Below are 23,582 nucleotides of genomic sequence, written 5' to 3'. Positions count from 1 at the left end.
AAGAATGTGTAGATTTAATAACATTTTCTTACCATTACAATACTCATTCTGTATCAGCATATGATCATCTTCTGCCCAAGCTGAGAAATATCTGACTACATGTGAATGCTGTCCCAAGACTGCATGGGCATAGACCTCTCTGAGAGCGTTTTGTCTGTAATATTGAAACCACAGGTTAATTTCATAGAATCATAGAGTTGGAAGGGACCTCCATGCAAACCATACTGGTATTATCACCAATGCTCCAGAAAGGTTTAATTATTGATAACTGAAAAATAACCAAGTAACTCATAAGCGGGTTTCTGTGCTCTCACCGACATGAACTGGACAGATACAAACCTTGCTTTCTGCCTGCAGAAGACTCTTTTGATGGGGGGGGGAACTCCCACCAATTTCCCCTTCTCACTATTCCTCTAGCTCTTGGATAAAGTAATATGGAGGAGGAACTTAGTAGGTTGCAATGGAAAAGCTCTACTCTGCTCATGCTACATTGGATTAAATCCATACTTTTCTTTAAATAAATGAGGACACACCTGCCCAACATGTTCCATGGTACAACTATCAATAGCGCCTCTCAATTTGAAAAAGGAAGCTGCAGACATGTTTCTAATCAAAGCAATGTAGAATTATGACAGCAGCACTGCAGACTCAGCTACATCTAAATTTGGTGCAGATGTAACCAGCAGCTGAAAATATTTTTTTTTTCAATGAGATGAATCCCACAAAGAAATACATCAGCGTATTGGTATATAACCCCCTCCCATTTTTCTCTTTTAGAAGAAGAAGAAGAAGAGTTGGTTCTTATATGCCGCTTTTCCCTACCCGAAGGAGGCTCAAAGCGGCTTACAATCTCCTTCCCTTTCCTCTCCCCACAACAGACACCCTGTGAGGTGGGTGAGGCTGAGAGAGCGCTGATATCACTACTTGGTCAGAACACTTTTATCAGTGCCGTGGCGAGCCCAAGGTCACCCAGCTGGATGCATGTGGGGGAGCACAGAATCGAACCCGGCATGCCAGATTAGAAATCCACACTCCTAACCACTACACCAAACTGGCTCTCTTTTAAAAAGTTATATAGGAGAATCAAAATACAAGAACAAAGGCAATGAACATTTACCCTTGAGTAATACTTACTCATCAATTGAGCCAGCTAAGGGCTTTTTAGATCGTTTTATGGCATAAATACAGCCATCGAGCCTCTTCACACATTTGAATACTGAACCAAATTCTCCAGACCCAATCTTCTCCAGTTCATGAAATTCTGTTGCATATCGTGATTTCATATTACTTTCTGTTATGCTGATTCGCTAAAACAGAGCCAAAAAAAATCTCCATATATTTATATGTAAGTATATATGTATATCATCAATCACAATTTAGAAAAGTTGTTTTTATACCCCCTGTATTATTATTATTAATAATAATAATTAAATTTCTACACCACCGTCCCATATGGCTCAGGGCAGTTTACATACAGTTTCACTACCCAAAGACGCCTCAAAGTGGCTTACAAGTGCCTTCCCTTCTTCTCCCCACAACAGACCCCCTGAGAGGTAGGAGAGGCTGAGAGTTCAGAAATTGCTATGTGAGAAGAGTTCTAACAGTCAGCTGACTGCATGTGGAGAGTGGAGAATCAAACCCAGCGCGCCATATTAGAGGCTGTCGCTCTTAACCACTACACCAAGCTGCTTAGAATTAAAATATTGGCCGTAAATGGGGATTTCTTACTTTGGCAGGTCTGACTGTTTCATCCTCAAGCTCTCCATCACTTGCTTCCATGTCTTCACCACAGGAGCTGTAAGTCAGCATACATATTTTTAAAATGAGTAGGAATCCTAGGAAGCTTTAACTTACTTTAAGTTTCCATCTTTCAAAAAATGTACTCAATCTATATGAAAACCAAATGTTGGGGCAGTAGTTGTCCTGACCTGAGTCTTTATGTTATCACATGTTCCTCCCTTAATGCTTATGTTCTCACATGCATGTTAGTTGTTTGCCTGCATGTAAAAGAATGTTCCCCTCTGTTTGTGCATGACCCGGAGTCAGAAAACTCAGCTTCTCTGAAATCACAGCTTTTCACTGGCAGTTTCACAGACCCCCTCCCAGCATCTGTAGACTGACTTTAAAAGTTCCAAAACTGACATGCCGAGTAGACATACAAAGGCACTTAAAACATTTCGGAGCCCAAAACAAGATTTGTATAGAATACATTTAAAAGAGTCAAGATTCAAGCTTAGTTTTTATATAGCTGAATTTATCTTTTGGTATATTGCTGTTTTCTCTTATTTTGATGTTCTGTTATACCAGTAAAGGTATCCTGAACATATAAAAATACAATCACGTGGTTACATATTTCTTGAACATACTACAGAGCATGTTTTCAGCTTATAAAGAAACAGCATGTTACAGAGTACACTGATATTCAGCAAATCACACACTTCACTTGAGATGTTTCCAGGAACATGCTTAGTCTCAAATGCAAAGTGTTTTAGGTGACTGCCTAGCACATTTTTGTCCCGTATGTGTTCCAGCCACATTCATTAGAGGTGAATGATCCATTTGTAGCAGGAAAGACCATACACACAGGTAAGGCTGCAGGTGCTCTGAAGAACAGACAATAGTAAGATACTATTACTATAAATGCAGTTCTGCTCTCACAATAGTAGCTTTACACTCAAAAATGCAGGATGCAGTCCTCATTCCCTGGTCCCGTTCTGAAAGAGAACACAGCCCAGGCCTCTTTATGAAGTATCTGTCCTGAGAGTGAATGGCTTCTGCAAGTTAAGAGCTTGCAGGTCAGATTTTGCCACATTTTTAGCTCTAAGAGTCTTAAACACCTGATGACTTGGGTCACTGAGACCATCTTGCATAGCTGGCATTTCTAGTAGAAGTCTGTTAAGCACATTGAAGTCCCTCCCTTCCCCAAATCCCACCTTCTGCAGGCTCCACTGACAAGTCTTGAGGTTTTTCTGACCTGGGCCTGGCAACCCTGTTGTGCGCATACCCCCTGAAACTATCTTAGTGGATACTGTCTCCAAGGGAACAGATCTCTGTTCCCTGGAGGTGAGCTGTGATTCGAGGAGAACACCAGATCCTACATGGAGGCTGGCAACCCTAAACCTCATTGAGGTACAGTGCCAAAGACTTCTCTCCAAAGCTGCCATTTTTGCATGGGGAGTTGATCTGTAGTCTGGAGCAATGGCAGAGATGAAGAATGGACTGCAAGTTAAGGCAGGGACAGAGTGGTCTAGATGTATCCCACCTGGGCAAGGGGCTCTGGGCAGCCCTAACCAATTGAAGTTTTCTAGAGCCTGTTGTAATTTTTTTGCACAATAAACTTTATTGCCAGTCTGTAAACCGCCCCTGCGGGAGCTGTAAAAATAAAGCAGTAAGGGCATTGTAGGCGGAGAAAGGGGTAGGGGGAGTCCAAGATAAAAACTCGAAGGGGCCAATCAGGAGCCACAAAGCGGCTCCCGATTGGCTCCTCCGAGTGTCAGTCCGGGGTCAAGGAGCCAATCGGGAGCCCAGTGGGTCATGAAATTGTTGAGACCCCAGAGCTCAACCTGCATGACTCCCTGCAGCAAATGAGCACCATGTACTGTGATTCTTGCAGTAAAAAAGGAACTATGCTTGGAGTGGTCAGTATTGACACTTTAATGCAATGAAATAATTGCTTAATCTTCCCTGTATCAATCCAATTTAGTATATGTGCCGTGGAGGCCGGCACCAAAGCACATTGAGGTTCCCTGTCATATAGATCAGGGATAGTCAAACCTGTGGTCCTCCAGATCAGTGGTCCCCAACCTGCGGGCCGCGAAGGCCATGGCGCCGGGCCGCGGCTCCTTCTCCCCGCAGTAAAAAACTCCCCGGGCCGCAAGCTTGCGGCCCGGGAAGCTTCTTACTGCGGGAGGGCGGGGAGAGGGAATCAGGGCCAGCCGCGCCCGTGTGGGTGCGGCCCGATGCGCGGGCGCAGCCCTATGCGTGGGCGTGGCCCGCGCGCCGTGCCCCGATGCCCTGCCGGTCCCCAACCTCAGAAAGGTTGGGGACCACTGCTCCAGATGTCCATGGACTACAATTCCCATGAGCCCCCACCAGTGTTTGCTGGCAGGGGCTCATAGGAATTGTAGTCCATGAACATCTGGAGGACCACAGGTTGACTACCCCTGATATAGATGGCAGAGACATGGACAATATCTCGTATTGTATAAAACCTGAGCAATGTGACATAATCTCATGTAGCTGGTGTCCACCATGGTCACCCATATAGGTTTATGCCATAGAATCATCTGTGGGCAAACAGGACCCACTCCTCTTGAATCCTGTACACCAAAGAATCAAAGGCATGTTTAATAGCTATAAACTCTTATTTATAGTCTATATTCATGACCTGATCAGGTACTCTGTTTGACAATGTTAGCAATATGCAGACATATAATGAGACATCAGTGAGGATTTCAAAGTCATGAGAGACAGTATAAAAGTGTCTCCTTTTAGAGATTAGATGTGATAGTGTGACAAGAGTATGATCTGGGAGACCCTGCTTCAAATCCCCACTCTGCCATGGAAATTTGCAGGTGATTCTCTCAACTTAATCTACCTTTCAGGGTTGTTGTGAAGAGAAAGTGGAGGATCACTATGCTAGAGTCCTTTGGAGTGTTGTGGTAATAGGGAGTTTCACCCAAAGGCAATCCCTTGAGGATTCTATTTCTTTTTTTCTTCCTCCCCTGGGGGTGTGGGAACGTGTTTTCCAAGGGGATAACCTCAACAGTCCTTTCAATGGAACTGCAAAAATTGTGGATCCATATAGACCCATGAATTCCGCATTTCAATAGGGAATGAGCAAAGATGATGAAAAGCCACAACCTGGACAGCATGTGTATGGCACACTGAAGACTGGATATAAAATATGATAGGGAACCGGCCTGTTCATTCAGTCATTGAAACTGGGATACACCCAGCAAATGTATTGCCTGATGTGAGCCACTACAATTGCAACGAGGGGGGGCCCAATTTGGGGCCGGGATCTCGTCCATAATGGGTCAAGGGCGATATGGCTGGGGGAGGAGGTTAGACAAGAGAAGGTCAGAGAGCACTTGTGTTAGTCCTTGGGCCAAGCCGTGGTTACACGGCAGACGCCCGAGGCGTGCTCGCTGCCCTTCTAACCTCCGTCCCATCCCCAGATATACGGGGGAGGAGGCAAGGGTGGACCCGGTCTTGGTCCTGTGCAATGCAAGGTCAATCAACAACAAGGCCTCAACTCTGCAACAATTTTTCGCGGAGTCTGGGGCCGACCTTGCGTGTGTGACTGAGACCTGGGCGAGGGGTGGCGAAACAGTCGCCTTAAAGGAACTTGCCCCCCCAGGGTTTGCGGTCCTGCACCAATCCCGGGTCCATAGGAGGGGAGGGGGGGTGGCAATCTTGGTCCGGGAGGATTTCTCCTACAGGGCTCTCCCGGCCCCAGACATCAGGGGAGTGGAGTGCGTCGGTATTGGGTTGGACTCAGTCGAGAGTTTGGCCATCTGGTTGGTATACCGTCCGCCCAACGCCCAACCAGATGTCCTGCCGAGCCTGCTGGAGGCGGTGGCCGCCTGGGCCTTGCAGTACCCCAGGCTTATAACCTTGGGGGACTTCAATGTCCATGCGGACGCGCTGCCCCCAGGACTTGGCTCGGACCTAGTGTCGGCCATGGCGACGCTGGGGCTCTCGCAATTTGTTGCTGGGCCCACCCATCAGGCCGGCCACACCCTCGACCTGATCTTTGGGGCAGGGATAGAGGTGGTTCTGGATACAGCTTTGGCCGTACCATGGTCAGACCATTATGCCCTGCGGGCTCGGATCAAGACCCCACCCCCTCCCCAGTTGGGCGGCGGGCGCATTTTTGCCCGCCCAAGGAGACTCATGGATCCAATTGGTTTCCAGAATGCTCTGCGGGACCCGAAACCTCCCGGCATCTCGTTAGCGGCCATGGTGGAGGACTGGCAGTCCCGCCTGTCGGCTGCCATAGACGAGATTGCTCCTAGACGTCTTCTCTGCCCTCGACTCAAACGGGCACCCTGGTATACTGGGGAGCTCCGGGAGAAGAAGAGGGAATTGAGACGACTAGAGCGAGTGTGGCGGAAGGCCCGTGACGAGGCTACAAGAACATCTCATCGCACGTTTATGAGGGCGTATGAGATGGCAGTGAAAGCGGCTAAACGTGAATTCTTTGCCGCGGAAATTGCATCCGCTAGCTCTCGCCCAGCTCAACTATTTAGGGTTGTTAGATCTCTTACCGCCCTGGAAGATGGGCGCCAAAATAGTAGGAATTTGACCATCAGCTGTGAGGCATTTGCGAGCCATTTCGCGGATAAAGTCTTGTCGCTCCGCCACTCCCTTCCAGCTACAGTTAATACAGTTAATGAACTAGAGGCCCGTTGGCCGCCTTTGGAGGTAACGTTTGATGGCTTCAGGCGGCTCTCTTTATCCGAAGTGGACGGGTTGCTGGGGAGGATGAGGGCAACCACCTGCCCCCTTGATCCCTGTCCGTCTTGGCTCCTTAAGGGGAGGGATGGACGGATAGGTGAGCAGCTCAGGGATATTGTTAACTGCTCTCTCCAGTTGGGGGAGTTTCCTGAGGTGCTGAAGGAGGCGATGGTGTGCCCTCTCCTCAAGAAGCCATCCCTGGACCCACATGACCCTGCAAGCTACCGCCCAGTAGCGCATCTAGCGTTCCTGGGTAAGGTGGTGGAAAGGGCTGCGGCGGACCAGCTCCTAGCGTTCCTGGAAGATACTTCGGCACTCGATCCATACCAGTCTGGCTTCCGCCCTGGTCATGGGGTGGAGACTGTGTTGGTCTCCTTGTTGGATGACCTTCGTCACCAGCTTGACCGAGGTGGCTCTGCTGTGCTAGTTCTTTTAGATCTGTCGGCCGCGTTTGACGTGGTCGATCACGAGCTGCTAGCGAGCCGCCTTGCCGGTACGGGGATAAGGGGTACAGCGTTACGCTGGATACGCTCCTTCCTCCAAAACCGGACACAGAGGGTAGCCGTGGGAGAGGAAGTATCGGGCCCTTACCGGCTCCCTTGTGGGGTCCCACAGGGCTCGGTGCTCTCTCCTACATTATTTAACATCTTTATGCACCCTCTGGCTCAACTGGTACGGAGCTATGGGCTGGGTTGCCACCAGTACGCTGATGACACCCAGCTCTTTCTCCTCATGGATGGCCACCCGGACTCCCCCCCAGATCCATTTGCCAGATGTTTGGAAGCCGTAGCTGGATGGCTCGAGCAGAGTCGCCTGAAACTCAACCCCTCCAAGACGGAGGTTCTGTGGTTGGGCCGTAGGGGGGCAGATCAGGAAGCGCGCTTACCCTTTCTGGCCGGGACGCAACTTAATATCGCATCTCAGGCCAGGAATTTAGGGGTGACCATCGATGCCTCACTAACACTCGAGGCACAGGTTAAACAGGTAGCTAGCCGGGCATTTTTCCATCTTCGCCAGGCTCGGCTACTAGCGCCCTATCTGTCCTCTGAACACCTGGCCACAGTGATCCATGCGACGGTCACCTCTAGACTAGATTTCTGTAACTCGCTCTACACCGGCCTGCCTCTGGGCTTGATCCGGAAACTGCAACTCGTCCAAAATGCGGCTGCTAGAGTCCTCACAGCTACACCATGGAGGGCTCACATCCAGCCAGTTCTGAGGCAGCTGCATTGGTTACCGGTCGCCTTCCGGATCAGGTTCAAGGTTTTGGTTTTGACCTTCAAGGCCATCCGTGGTCTAGGCCCAGCATATATGAGGGACCGCCTTTTGCCCTATATCCCCCGCAGGGCTTTACGCTCTGCGGGGGCTAACCTACTGGTCGTTCCCGGCCCCAAGGAAGCCCGCCTGGCCTCGACTAGGGCCAGGGCCTTTTCGGTCCTGGCCCCAACCTGGTGGAATGAGCTCCCGGAAGAGCTGAGGGCCCTGCAGGAATTACCAGCATTCCGCAGGGCCTGTAAGACGGAGCTCTTCCGCCAGGCTTATAACTGAGGCCGGGCGGAAAGAAGATCAGCCCCCCCCTCACAAACTGGTGGTAGAGAGCGTCACCCCCCACCGTAGATGAGGATGCGGAGAGCAAATGAGTAGGCTACGCCATCGCTGTTACAATTATTGTAAATCATTGGTTTTTATTGTCATTTTATGGTTTTAGGGGACGGGTTTATGTAAGCCGCCTCGAGCCTTCGGGGGGAGGCGGGGTATAAATATAAATATAATAATAATAATAATAATAATAATAATAATAATAATAATAATAATAATAATAATAATAATAATAATAATAATATAGGTTGTGAATAACCAAGTTGCAGATGCTAGGCCAAAAGCAACACATTATATACACCCTCTGTTTTCATAAAAATACAAAAACAAGATTATTATTATCACTGTTCCCCAAACATCGGACTAGGATAAGTTTCCAGAAAATATATAACAGACACCCAATGCTGGGGCTGCGGATTCCCTGGGCATTAAGGGAATTTCCATTCCTAGCATCCCCATACCCTCCGTTTTGAGTGGGTGGTATTGGATGTAGATCTGGTCAGGATACCCGAAGATCCCGATTATGCAGAACCCATATGCTTACTGTTGCCAGTGTCACAGCTGTCAATCTGAAGATCTTAATGTGCCCAAGTATCTCATGTCTGAGCACTAAACAACAGTTTACATTCAAAAGGAAGACCCCCCACGTTTTAGCCCCGATTCTGGGTACCATGGGGAGTGATGCATTACCATATTGGGTGGCACTGCTGCATTGTGGTTTTCTGCCTCCTTTCTTGAAGCAATCAATTGCCACTTTCCCCATTTGAGCCATATGGACTTGCCAGTGGATCCTTATACCCAGGAAAGCATCAATGACAGATGACATCTCGTCTTAAAGGGACCTATGATACATGCTCATTACTGACTTGCAGTTCACTGCTTTCATGTCTATGGCGCCTAATGAGTAGGTCTTATGTGCCATAAAATATATTTTCCTTCCCTCAATTTCAAAAAGGGAGGGGGAGATGAACAACAAATCCCATCATTGCTGGTTGTACATCCAAAATGATGGAGGTGGCTCTGGGATGCTTAATTTAAAACAAACCAAAATAAGCACAGCTTTTCCTCCTGAGTCTAAACATCCCATTTTCTGCTAATGCAGGTGTGAATGCAAGATTAGTTAGGGCCTTTATAGATGGAATGCTATAGTACACTTGCCCTTATAATAATCGGTTCTGGGATGGTCTCAGATCCTCTTGTCAGCAACTGTGTCAAAGATTCACCCATGGTGGCAGCAGGTGATGGCATCTACATAGTGAAGGACCCCATCTCCAACCTCTTTCTCAGCCTGTCATTGGTTTTGGGAATGTGAGCAGAGCTTACTTCTAGAGCTGACACTCAATGCTGCAGGAGGGGGAGCACCTTGCCTATTCCTTGAATTTCCCCCACACTCTGAGGCAACACTTGGCAGTAACACTCAGTGGCACCACTTGGCAGTGCCAAAGCTTGACAGTTGGTGCTGATGCTTGGCAGTGCCAAAGCTTGGCAGTGATGCTCTGGTAGCAAACATGCTTGGGATATAATTGTCACAAAATTGTGTGTTGCATCTCATCACAGATGGTGTCACTTGGCACCAAATTATGACACAGCAGCACATGCAGTCATAGCTTATGTGATCAAGGACTCTGGCAGCCCTTGTGTTACCAGAGTCAATTGAGAGAGTCAGCCAACAGCAGGAAATCTCAACAGGCTAATGCCCAATTTCTTCCATTTCCCTCACCAGTGGACTAGGTGCAGCCCTAGACAGGGCAGATTCCTCCTCTGATTATTAGGCACCACTGGGATGAGCACTGAGCTCACCGAGGTGGCTGCTGGCCCAGAAATCAGTTGCTTGGGCTCTCTCTCCTTCACCAGTGGGCTAGGTATGGCCCTAGACAGGGCAGATCCCTCCTCCAATTAAGCACCACTGGGACAAGCACTAAGCTTGCCAAGATGGCTGTTGGCCATCTACCATGAATGAATACATTCTCACATTGCGCTCTCCCAATCCCTAAGGGTGGCATCAATAGACAAGGCAATTGTTGGTAATTGGAACCCAATAGGAGTGCCCTGGTCTCCCCAGCCCATCAAGGTAAAGACAGTAAAATACACCTAGAGCCATACAATTTGGAATTGTGGGAGTTAACCTGGGATTGATATGCTTGCAAGAACCAATTTTGGGGGGTCACAACCTCAAACTGGCAAAAGGTTCAGCCATAGTTGTAGAGGCCATTAAGCCCAGAAATTTTGTATTATAAATGCAGAACCAGTGTTGTTGGAATTTATGTACAATGGTTTGTTACCAGTACAAGGTCATGGGGAGGGGGGCACAGCAGGGAACATATCCCACACTGGAATCCAATACTGCCCTAATAAATTAAATTTGATGGAAAGGTGGTTAAGTCTAAACTTGCCACAGTTAATAGCTAGGCCCAGCCTAGAGACTACAAAACTGAACTTTTGTTATTGGCAAAACATTTGTTATTGGCAAAATTTTGTTAGTGGCAAAAAGGCCACTAGCAGTAAAAAGGCCACTAGCAGTCAATTAGCAGCCTCCGGGAAGGGCGGTATATAAATATAATAATAATAATAATTTGGATGTGGAAATATCCTACAGCCTTTGGCCCTCAAAATAATAGTCACCACAGCCATACACTTAGAAAACACTCTGAGCTATGAGGCAAGGCCAAAAGGTAGGACTCAGACCTGGAAGCATTGGCCTTTATATTGGAATCAGAAATACCTCCTTTGTCCAGATGTGTGCCAAGATCAAAGTAGGTATCTTTTAAATCAAGAACTGCAGGCCAAAGGTTTAATTTCAACATTTGTAATACTAACAGTAAAGTAACCATTTAACACAAAAATTTGTCCAGCAAACAATGGCCCAAAAGGGGCTTAAAAACCACCACACTCTTGGGGACAAGAAAATTCCTAGAATAAAACACCCTCGAAAAATATGCAGGAGGTACATGTTCAATAGCTCTTATCAATTATGTCCCAAACTGCTCCGCCCCCATTTCTGGTGTTGAGAGAGAGGCAACGGAGAGGCACAGGCCTGCCTTAGCTCTGTTTCTGCAGGCTTCCATTGCAGGCTCCCTTCGGTGATAGCCAGCCCAGAGTACAGGTGTGGTTCTGTTCACAAATCATCTGAAAATATTTCTGTGCTGTCACTTCTTGTGCTGTGGGAGAAGCCTGGTGATGTCACATCCAGTGGGAATGTCTGGGTGATGGTAACATTTGATTTCCTCAGGTCTGGTAGGAAGGTGTGGCCTGCTGATATTACTTCTGGGATTTCGAGAAGCCTGAAGAATGTATCAGGGGTTTCTTAATGGTAAAAAGGTTTGAAAGGCTGCCCTAAGCAGATGAAACAGAAGGAATGCTTGTCAGTCTGTGGCATTTTTGTGCCACTCTGATCTGTTCCACTAGTAAAAAACCCTTTTTTTCCAAAGGGGCTGTAGAAGGATGGGAGGGTGGAAGGGCCCCTGCATAACAGGACAGCCAAGCTGGGCTGCTGCACTCTGCAGGAGCCCTGCCACCCATCATCCTTTCACCCTTACTCCTGCAGAGCAGGGAGGCTCAGGTGGTGAACAGCCCCACCCACCTGGCAGCCAAAAGGGCAGAGATTGTGGAAAGCTGCAACAGAACACAGTTGACGGCCATCCCCAGCTCCTGGACTTGCCTCCTGGCTGCTTATCCTCCTCACAGCAAGTCATCAATTCCTCTACCCTCAGATCACTCCCCCCTCAAAAAAAACACAGATTAAGAGTATGACCTACCCAATGTATAGGACCAATTACTGCCTGTGACAGGCTCATGGTTGTCATAGAGACCGTGGATTTCTGCACCACTCTTGGCAAGACAGCCTCAGCATGAACACTCAGAACAACCAGCATGAACGCTTAGAACAACCACTTCTAAAACAACCTCTTTCAGGACAGCTAGGGAGACTTTTAAGCAGTATGCTGACAATCCCAATCCAATCTCTCAATCCCAACATTAGATTCACATCCTCAAAACCAGAAGAACCTAAGACTATGCACCATGCTAGGGGGATAGAATCCTTACAGACTATAGCAGCAACAGGACCTCCTCAACCCACCAGATTTATGCTGACAGATCACCAGATTAACCCATCATCCCTCCCCTATCCAAGTCTTAAATTCATAGACAGTTACTATCTTTTGTTTGGATAAATATAACAGAACTTGTAAAACCTATTTCACTATTTCATGGTGTGGCTGTAACGAAACGCTAAGGACCTTGAAGTACCTGTACCACTTACCTCACTTAGAAGGTACTAGTAAAATACATTCTAAGATTTCAAAATTGATTTCTATAAGATTTTTAAATTGATTTCTATTCTGGTTATTCAGCCTCAGGCGAGCTTTGATACTCACTCATTCCAGTGCGTTCTTTTTCTCCTGCGACACTGTCCAACTGAAGACTGAAGGAAAAGGGAGTCTGGAGTGAATGGATTAATATTCACATTAGGTGCCTGTCGCATGTCCACCTCCTGTTTCTCTAGTTTTCCAACATTCATAAAGAGAGAGCCACCACGAAGTTTAGCTGAACTAGAGCCCATTCCTTGAGCTCTACAAAGTAGACTCTGAAAAAGAGAGACCATTAGAGTGACAAGCAGGTTGTTATATCAACTGCCAAATTAATGACTATTTCACTATAATGCAATACTAAATATTCAAATCACACATCTGTACTTTCTGACACACACGGATCACTATGGGTATAAAATTATGGGTATAAAATTATTCACATTCATTATGCCAATTACCATGGCAATAATCAGGCCATTTAAAAAAATTACTAATTATACGTTTATTTATTGGTGCTTCTGAACAAGATAGCATGGTACTGGCCACGCACCAACATGTATTTGTGTCACAACCACTGGGTCTGGTCAGCACCTCATCCAGAAGATATTGTTATACATTCTGAAGAATGGATATTTGCATGATCGCTCAAAATTAGCACATGTTTCAAGCCAATAATTATAAATACAAGCACCCAAGACTAGGTTTTAAACAATTACATATAAAGAATTTCAAGAGCCAGCTTGGTGTAGTGGTTAGGTATGCGGACTTATAATCTGGCGAGCTGGGCTTGAGTCCCTGCTCCACCTCCACATGCAGCCAGCTGGGTGACCTTGGACTCGCCACAGCACTGATAAAGCTGTTCTGAACTAGCAGTAATAATCAGAGCTCTCTCAACTTCACCACCCTCACAGGGTGTCTCTTATGGGGAGAGGAAGAGGAAAGCAATTGTAAGCCATTTTGAGACACCTTCTGGTAGAGAAGATTAACTGCAAGATTCAGCCAATTAATTAGTGACTCTGACAATGAGCTCACAGTTGGAATCCTTGAATGAACTTTTAATGCCACAAGTTACCCCCTTCACCTGGAATTCTAAAAACTGCATTTTCACTGAAATTTTACAATGTCTTAATGATAAAAGTTAAATAAATTATCTGATCTAAGCAGGCTTACTCAGAACTAAGTTCCATTGAATTTTTATGGGACCAACTCCCTTGTGCTTATCTAATTCAAACAAAAATGAGACAATCATTAAGTACACAATAGGAAGTTGAGGGTTCAGAAGATGTTACATAGAGAAAACAATATAAACCAATAACTAAATCGAAAGGAGAGACTCTAAGAGAGCCAGTTTGGTGTAGTGGTTAGGAGTGCGGACTTCTAATCTGGCATGCCAGGTTTGATTCTGCACTCCTCCACATGCATCCAGCTGGGTGACCTTGGGCTCGCCACGGCACTGATAAAACTGTTCTGACCGAGCAGTGATATCAGCGCTCTCTCAGCCTCACCCACCCCACAGGGTGTCTGTTGTGGGGAAAGGAATGGGAAGGCGACTGTAAGCCGCTTTGAACCTCCTTCGGGTAGGGAAAAGCGGCATATAAGAACCAACCAATCATGATAACTTTATAATATACAGTAATTGTAGAAGAGTTACCAAAATTATACAGCAGTTATAAAGCAAAAGAGTACAATGTCACTGTAGTTTTAGTAACTTACCCTCCATTCTATTATTGAGTCAAAACTAACTAGTAAAAATGTTATTCACTACAACAGTGGTTCTCAACCTGGGGATCAGGACCCCTTTGGGGGTCAAACCACTGCACTATAAGAATCAGAAATATGTCATCTGAGTCTACTTGGAAAATGGCTCCAGGCTACTTGCTTCCATACATTTAACATCTACATGACAAACACAGAGACTGATTATGATGGAGGGGGGTGGGGTAGCAGCACAGGAGAGAACATGAATAGTTAGACAACTGTTTGGGAGGGAACCTCACAAAGCCCTATTTCCCTAGTAGTCTCTTTCCAAGGAGCTTGCCCATCCCACACAAGTCTCCAACAATGATCTCATGGGATGGACTGTCCTTCACATAATACCTTCCCTGATTCTTTAGAGCTTTACGGATCAAAACCTGTATACTGAATTGTACCAAGAAGTAAATAGCCATTCAAGTATTTCAAACATTAGCAGAACATCAGCCTTGGTCTACTTCACAGCCTCACAACTTCATTCTACAGAAACTGAAATACTTGAACAGCCTTCATAAGTAAACCAAATATTATAATAATCTAACCCAGTGGTCCCCAACCTTTTTATCACCGGGGACTGGTCAACACTTGACAATTTTACTGAGGCCCGGGTAGGGGTAGTCTTGCCGAGGGATGTTGCCGCCGCCTGAGCCCCTGCTCCACTTGCTTTCCCGCTGGCGCCCCTGATTTTCCGCTGCCCGCTGGGGGGCGCTGCCAACAGCAGCTGCTCAGTGCCACGCCGGGGGGGGGGGGAGCCCCAGCCATGGCGGCCGCTGGAGAGCACCAAAGGTGAGCCGGTGGCAGAGTGGCAAGGCAGCCCCCGAGGAAGCAGCCGGAGAGAAGGATGAGGAGGAGCCGTGGCCCGGTACTGACTGATCTCCGGACCGGTACTGGTCCCCGGACCGGGGGTTGGGGACCACTGATCTAACCTAGATACTACAAGAAAAATACTTGTTGGCAGATCACATTTTAGCCAGGTAGGGCGAGTCTTACAGAATGTACAGAATTCAAATTTCTGGATACAGACTGCACACACTCTTGAAAACGTTTATGCCAGCTCCCCAGAGTCCTATTCAAGGTAGCTTACAACTAAAATGAACCCATTAAAACTAGCCACTCCTCCCTTCTCACAGTACCAGTGCAACTGAGAGGGCAATCAACACAAAATGAAGCTGATCAAACAATTTTCAGGTCAGAAGCAGCCCATGAAACTACCAAGACATTTAAAAGTTTGAGCAAGAGTAATGTAGCCTGAGCCTAAATGGAAGTAAGGTGGCTGCCAGGTAAGCCTCACGGGGGAAGACGCCCCAGGGTGACATACTACCTCTGAATATCCAGTCTGAGCGGGGGGGGGGGGGCAGGGGGAGTTCAGAGAAAGCTTTCAGAAGACAACTTCAAGTGGCAGAGGCTAGACACTTCCAGGAGGTGGCAACAAACCACCCATGGCCATAAGACTAAAAACCAGCATACTGAATTGCTCCCAGAAACACTCCAAGAATCCAGTGCAAAGGGATATGATTCTTGTATCCAGCTTGACAATAACCTGACTACTCAAGTTTTGGAATAGTTTCCACAGGCAGACCACAGGAAGCACACTATGCTGGAGTAACTTGATGTGATTGTTGCATAGATCACAATGGTCAGATTACTTTTCAAGGCAGTAACATAGCTGGTATACTGGCCAACTCTGGAAAAAAGTGCTTTGTGTCTCCATTTGAGAGCCAGCATGGTGCAGTGGTTGAGAGGAGCAGCCTCTAATCTGGAGAACCAGGTTTGATTTCCCACTTCTTCATATGCAGTCAGATGGGTGACCTTGGACTAGTCACAGTTCTCTGAGAGCTCTCTCAGTCCCACCTACCTTGCAGGATGTATGTTGTGGGGAGAGGAAAGGGTGCTTCTAAGCCGGTTAGGGACTCCTTCAAGTAGTGAAACCAGGGTATAAAAGCCAGCTCTTCTTATAGGCTAAGATTCAGCAACACCCTCAAGCTACAAACCTGTTCAGTAGATGTTAAACCCACTCCAGGGCAGATTGACTCCTCAGTCTTGAAGCAGTTTTGTCATTGGCTAACAGTACTTCAGTCTTGTATACAATGAGCTTCAGTTTATCAGTCCTCATCCTTTCCATGACCATTTCAAGGCATCTGTTCAGGATTTCCACAGGACTACCCAAGCTCAGCTATTAAAGAGATATAGAGCTGGATGTCAACTGCATGCTGATAGCACCTTGAAACCCCCAGTTTCTTCCTGCAGTCTCATTTATATCTCCTATGAGGCATGCAGTATCAACTTTGACTGATACACACAGCTAAGGCCATTCCTTGAAAAATGTAATGAGGTCACAATAATCTATGCTTTGATCATATTCAGGTTAGATTACTGTAACACACTTTATGTGAAGCTGCTCTTGAATACTGCTTGGAAACCTATCTTGCCCAAAATGTAACAGCCAGGATATGGGCAGATGCAAGGATCCTATCCAACCCACTGCTGAAATAGCTCCACTGGTTGCCCATTTGATTTCAGACACAATTCAAAGTGCTGTTTTTTTAAAGCCCTGTTGACTGGCCACTTTGGGAACCCGTTTAGATGCCAGGCCAAAACTTTTCAATTCATCCAGGCTTTTAGTTTTAACACACATTTTTCAGTCTGGAAACTTGTTTTGTCTTTTTTTACAATCTGTGTTTCTATATCTGGTGGGGTTTTCAATGCTGAATTTTAATTAATCTTTTAATATTTAATTTTTATAAGCATCTCAGACAGGTTCTAGAAAGACAGCATAAGATAGGAAAACACTCTCCATCAACTTGAACCGGTTAAGTACATTGCATTAAGCCTAAGAAGATCCAACCTAAAATCCACTCACCATGGAAAAACCTTACTGAGTGATCCTGAGACACCCATTATACCATTCTTTAAGAATCTTAGGAAGGTACAGATCTGTTACCCTCACTACCTTATGCAAATATAGTAAATTGATGATGATGCTTAGTTGCTTGTAGGGTTGTGCGCTTCAGCATCCAAAGTGGCTGTTCCAGGCCGAAGCAGCCAGCAGCATGGTGTGGGGGGGGGGGCAGCAGCAGCGCACAACCCGGCACCTGTACACAGGCGCAGAGATCTGCGCCTGCATGTGCCGACTGATGTGCAGGCACCTCCCCCACCACCCGCTGGCTGATTTGGCCTGGAATGGGTGCTTTAGAGCCAAAGCACACAACCATAGCAACTTGCTTGTTCATCTTGCTTTGTGGCAGAGCAGCAATTTGAAAAACATTTGAGGGGCTGGGGCTCAGTGGAAGAACCTGTTTTGTATGCAGAAGGCTGCAGGTTCAATCCCTGGCATCTCCAGTTACTGGACCAAGCAGATAGTGATGTGAAAGACCTCAGCCTTAGGACATGGAAAGCCCTTGACAAGCCTGATTTTAATAGACCAATAGTCTGAATAAATAAAAAGCAGCTTCATGTATTAAAAGCTCACCAAAGCCTAATTCAATTCACTTCAATAAAATACCAGTGTCTTTCATCAAGAGCCTGGATTTCAATGGGGTCCCAGATCAGAAACGGCACTCACCTGGTGTTTTTCCACCTGCACCACGCACAACTTATTTATATTTATTTCATGTATATAGAATCATAGAATCATAGAGTTGGAAGAGGCCATACAGGCCATCTAGTCCAACCCCCTGCTCAACGCAGGATCAGCCCTAAGCATCCTAAAACATCCAAGAAAAGTGTGTATCCAACCTTTGCTTGAAGACTGCCAGTGAGGGGGAGCTCACCACCTCCTTAGGCAGCCTATTCCACTGCTGAACTACTCTGACTGTGAAATTTTTTTCCTGATATCTAGCCTATATCATTGTACTTGAAGTTTAAACCCATTACTGCGTGTCCTCTCCTCTGCAGCCAACAGAAACAGCATCCTGCCCTCCTCCAAGTGACAACCTTTCAAATACTTAAAGAGGGCTATTATGTCCCCTCTCAACCTCCTTTTCTCCAGGCTGAACATTCCCAAGTCCCTCAACCTATCTTCATAGGGCTTGGTCCCAGATCATCTTCGTCGCTCTCCTCTGTACCCTTTCAATTTTATCGACGTCCTTCTTGAAGTGAGGCCTCCAGAACTGCACACAGTACTCCAGGTGTGGTCTGACCAGTGCCGTATACAATGGGACTATGACATCTTGTGATTTTGATGTGATGCCTCTGTTGATACAGGCCAAAATGGTATTCGCCTTTTTTACTGCTGCATCACACTACCTGCTCATGTTTAGTTTACAATCCACAAATACCCCAAGGTCTCGTTCACACACAGTGTTACCTAGTACCGTATCCCCCATCCAGTAGGCATGCTTTTCATTTTTCTGACCCAGATGCAGAACTTTACACTTATCTTTATTAAATTGCATCTTGTTCTCATTTGCCCATTTTTCCATTGTGTTCAGATCTCGTTAAACTCTGTCTCTATCTTCCGGAGTATTTGCCAGTCCTCCCAATTTGGTGTCATCTGCAAACTTGATGAGTAGTCCCTCCACCCCCTCATCTAGATCATTAATAAATATGTTAAAAAGTACCGGGCCGAGCACCGAGCCCTGAGGTACCCCGCTACTCACCTCACTCCAGTCTGATGAAACACCATTGACAACAACTCTTTGAGTGCGGTTCTCTAACAAATTCCCTATCCACCTAACTATCTGAAAATCCAGATTGCAGTCCTTCAACTTATCCATCAGAACATCATGGGGAACCTTGTCAAATGCTTTACTAAAATCCAAGTAAATGACATCAACCGAATTTCCCCGATCCAGCAAACCTGTTACTTGGTCAAAAAAGGAAACTAGGTTGGTCTGGCAGGACCTGTTGGAGACAAATCCATGCTGACTTCCTTGAATCACCAAATTGTCCTCCAGATGTTTGCAGATCGCTCCCTTTAATATCTGCTCCATTATCTTCCCCACAACAGAGGTCAGACTCACTGGTCTATAGTTTCCTGGGTCTTAGAGCTCCTGCAGTGTTTTCGCCTTTCTGGTATAGTCATTGATTGAGCATGCAATAGCTCTTGTTTGAGTAGCGCCCACCCTTCACATGCTCCCTTCCCTTCCAGCATTCTCATCCATGGTAAATATCGCCCTTTCCTTATGTTCAGGGCGATTCACATGGCACAAAGAACAAGAATGATACATAAAACTCAATGGTTGTGTCAGATGAATAATAATAACAGTAATGAACAGGGAGGGTAACATTCTAACAAGGAGCTATCTAACAGACCCATGGTTGGTCTGTTCAAGTGTATGGATTCACAGGGGGGAGGTTCGGGGGCACAGTCAACGTTGATTAGCTTTGGCTGACCTCAATCAAATGCCTTGCAGGGAAGCTCCCTTTACAGGTCCTGCAGAATTGTTTTAGTTCTGTTAGGGCCCTGATTGCCTCTGGGAGCTTGTTCCACCAGGTAAGAGCTGCAACAGAGAAGGCTCCAGCCCTGTGGGAGGTCAAATGGACTTCCTTGGGGCCAGGGATCACTAGCTGCTTGGAGGTGGATGAGTGCAAAGCTCTTTGAGGGTTGGTAAGCAGAGAGGTGGTCCCTCACGTTCTCACAGGGACCCAGTGGAGGGCATATATTACATCAGTGCTCACCCAGCTGCATTGGATCAAGATTAGAAGCCAGATCAGATTCAAGGTTTTGGTAAAAAGGTAAAGGTATCCCCTGTGCAAGCACCAGGTCATATCTGACCCTTGGGGTGACGCCCTCCAGCGTTTTCATGGCAGACTCAATACGAGGTGGTTTGCCAGTGCCTTCCCCAGTCATTACCGTTTACCCCCCATCAGCAAGCTGGGTACTCATTTTACCGACCTAGGAAGGATGGAAGGCTGAGTCAACCTTGAGCCGGCTGCTGGGATTGAACTCCCAGCCTCATGGGCAGAGCTTTCAGACTGCATGCCTGCTGCCTTGTACCAGCATACCTACGAGACTGCTTCTTCCACTACACTTCCCAAAGTGTTTAAGTCATCTGACCAAATCCTGTTTAGTATTCCCAGCTCAAAAGAAGTGAGATTGGCCTTGGCCCCAGCTTCATGGAGCGCTCTGCCAAAAGAGATCATAGCACTGCAGGACCTTAACCAGTTTTGCAGGGCCTGCAAAACAGAGCAGTTCCACTAGACCACAGTTGAAGCCCAAATAAACCATCAAGAAATGCTGACCTATATATTTAATTATTCTATAACTCTGTAAATCCTCTAAATTAACAGCACTGATATATTTAATACCATCATCCCACCAATTGTTTTACATAGTTTCTACAATGTGCTCTATATTCTTATATTGAAGTAGTCCAAATATTTACCACCTTATGAGCAGTGGGGGAAGAGTAAAACAACAGCAAAAAGGTTGTGGAAATATGGGACTGTGCCCCCAGGATTCTCCCAAAATTCGACCCTATCAGTCGAATCCCTATCAAGAAATGCTTGATATAGAGCATTCAGCATTTCACTGCTGAAACAGTATTTCGAACCCTCGGCCACTCAGATGAGGGAGAGGCTACTATAAATTATAAAAATGTTTTAATATTAATATTGGATTTTATTATGAGATTGATGTTTTTAAACCATACTGTTCCCTGCCCTAAGGCATCTAAGAAAATTGTTTATCACAAAGCCATCATACTAGAAAACACTGTATATGATGTAAATTGTGCACATACCATTAAGGTTCACCTTTAAGGCCATATGGGGTCTGGGCCCAGTATACCTGAGGGACTGCCTCTCCATCTACACTCCTCAAAGAGTCTTGCGCTCTGCTACTTCCAACCTCCTGGTGGTCCCTGGACCCAAGGAAGTTCGCTTGACCTCAACCAGGGCCAGAGCTTTCTCCATTCTGGCCCCCACCTGGTGGAACGAGCTCCCAGAGGAGATCAGGGCCCTAACAGAACCTAAACAGTTCCACAGGCTTGCAAAAGGGAGCTCCTCCGCCAGGCATTTGATTGAGGTCGACCCAAACCATCGCTTCCAATTGGCCCCCAAGCTCCCCACCTCCTACTATGACTAACACCAATCTGCCTAACCCACTGGGTCCCAGTAAGAGTTGAGCTGAGGCTCTTGCTATTCCATTTTCTAATGTTATTGTTATAATTATTGTTGTTATAATGTTATTACTGTTATCACCTGTTACCATATGTTATCTGTATTTTTTTCTTGTTCACTGTAAAACGCGCTGAGCCTTTGGGGAGGGCAGTATATAAATATAATAAATAAATGTCTACCTACTATATTTATGGGATATTAGCACATACTCAAAAAAACAACAGTTTATAGCTGCCAATTCTAAAATCCCCCCATTTATCTGGCAGTTTTAATGATTTCCCCCCATTACTGTTAACTTGCTTTTACAAGTGCAGTTTGATTCCATTATGTATAGGGGAGTGTTCTTTTAACTGCTCAACTGAATGTAAACAATCCAAATTCACTGAGCAAACTGGAAGGATCACACAGATCTAGAGATTTCTTTTTCCTGTGGTGGAATGAACAATTGCAACAGCTGGCTGTGCACTTCACCATGTGGGTAAGAATTGTTTTGAGATAATTTGGACTTCAGTTACATAATCTTAACGGACAAAGTGTGGGCAGGATTTAAAAGATGCCAACTTTCTTCTAACAGGCAAGTTAATTTCTTATGTAAGGAGAATGATGGAAGACTTGGCACTTGAAAAGCCGGCCACACCCTAAGTACAGCAGAATGGAACTCCTGTTTAAAGGTTCTCCAGCTGATCATACCAAGCAGCAGCCATTCATCAGCTCTATGCCTAGAAACCTAATGAAAATTCAAAACTTCTACATTTCCTTAAAGCACAAACTAGTGAGTAGCCTATGTCTTGCATGCATGGTGAAAACACCTTAGTCCACAGGCCGCATAAGTCATAAGCAACACCATTACAGAAGTCTAGCAAGATAAATTTCACCACTACTTTCCCAAATAATTCGCCTTAACCAGCTCAGCACTTCATCCCTACTAGAGGTGATTTTCCTCCTAGATATCATGTTCTGCAACAACATAGCCAATTATAGTTCTGAACAAGCAATTGCGATAGTTTCACCTTCCATCCAGCAGTCTGCACGTATAAAAAAATGGGGGGGGGGCTTCACAAAAGGGGACGAGGGGCGTGGCACCCATTTCGTACGGCGCTCCCAGTCACATTACCTTTGTTCAACATCCTCCTTTTCCTAAACGTTAAGCTTTGGCACTTACCACACAAGCGGCCAGCGCCTCCGAAAGATCGGGCCCTTTTAGGAAGCCTACCTGCCCTTCCGCCACGCTCCGCGCGTCGGTCCCTGCAGGAAGCCGATCCAGGCGCGCCGGCCTCCACGTGCTCGGGCGGCAGAAAGCGCCACGGGGCACCGAGCGGGCGCGAGAAAGGGTCCCCGCGCCTCCCAGCCCTGCTCACCTTGGGCGTGTGCGGCGTGTCGAAGAGGCGCAGCTTGCGGAAGGTCTTGTGCGGCGGGGTGCCGGGGTAGTCGGGCACAGGGGGGCCGGGCCGTGGCGGCGAGGCGGCGGCCGGCGGAGGGCAGTAGCGGCGGGGGCCCTGCAGCAGCGGCGGCGAGCCGGCCATGAAGTAGGCGCCGGGAGACTTCACGGGCGACGAGGACCCGAAGCCTTCCTCCTCCCACGAGTCGCCCTCCTCGCCGGGCATCGCGGGCGGCGCCAGCTCCATCGCCGCCTCCTCCTCCTCCGGCGTCCGCGGCGGCTCTCCCCGAGCCGGGGTGCGGCTGACCGAGAGAGGCGAGTCTGCCTCCTGGAAGGCCGAATCTTCCCCGGTGCTGTTGCCGCTGCCGCCGCCGCCTTCTTCCTCCTCCTCTTCTCCCTCCTCCTCCTCCTCTTCTTCCTCGTCCTCCTCGCAGTCGCTGCCGCCGCCCGAGAAGAGCAGCTTCTGCCGGATGGGGGCTATCGCCCGCCGGGTGGAGAGGCGCCGCGACCCTGCGGCCGGTTGCTGCTGCCGGCTCAAGGAACTCATGGCCGGGACCCCCCTAAAGACTGGGCTGCACCACCCCTGTGGCCCTTCTCCAGGCCGGATACACGCAAGACGCTCGCAAGCGCGTCCCCACGGCTGACCTGACGCGGCTCCGCTCTCCGCCGATCGCCAAAGCGCAGCCCCGCAGCGCTCCAGCCCGTTCAGACTCCGCGGCTTTCCCGCGACCGTTAGTCACGTGGCCGTCACGCCGGCCAATCACACACGCCCCCTCCGTTTGAAAACATAGGCGGCGGGAGGCGGGGTCACGCGCCCTGACGTCAGGCGCCTATTTGGCGCGAATTCGGGGCTGAAAAGGGGGCGTGTTTGGGCCGCGGTCGGGCGACCCCCTTCATGCAGATGCAGGAGGAAAAGGAAGCCGCCGCCGTCGACAAGGTCATGGAGCCGACACGCCTTCTCAAGCCCGGCTGAGTCAGTTAGGATTGTTGTTGTTACATTTGGCCGGAACTGACTGGCT

General features: G+C 47.4%; 1 protein-coding gene across 5 annotated transcripts in view; it reads right to left on the bottom strand.

The window, feature by feature from the left end:
* WEE1 (WEE1 G2 checkpoint kinase) overlaps positions 1-23,303 on the bottom strand; it is a 28,183-nt gene extending 4,880 nt beyond the window's left edge. For 2 of the 5 annotated variants that reach the window (XM_077321776.1, XM_077321777.1), the window contains exons 1-5: positions 22,544-23,303; positions 12,438-12,646; positions 1,729-1,795; positions 1,135-1,307; positions 33-154 (exon numbers count right to left, since the gene is read on the bottom strand). In XM_077321776.1, coding sequence (XP_077177891.1) covers positions 33-154; positions 1,135-1,307; positions 1,729-1,795; positions 12,438-12,646; positions 22,544-23,110 — 1,138 coding nt within the window. In that variant the 5' untranslated portion in view covers positions 23,111-23,303. The other 3 variants (XM_077321779.1, XM_077321780.1, XM_077321778.1) reach the window with 3 other exon arrangements.
* Positions 23,304-23,582: the final 279 nt, after the last annotated feature.

This window comes from Paroedura picta, chromosome 2 (assembly GCF_049243985.1).
Source record: "Paroedura picta isolate Pp20150507F chromosome 2, Ppicta_v3.0, whole genome shotgun sequence".
NCBI lineage: Eukaryota > Metazoa > Chordata > Lepidosauria > Squamata > Gekkonidae > Paroedura > Paroedura picta.
This window is presented reverse-complemented; position numbering and strand designations above follow the sequence as displayed.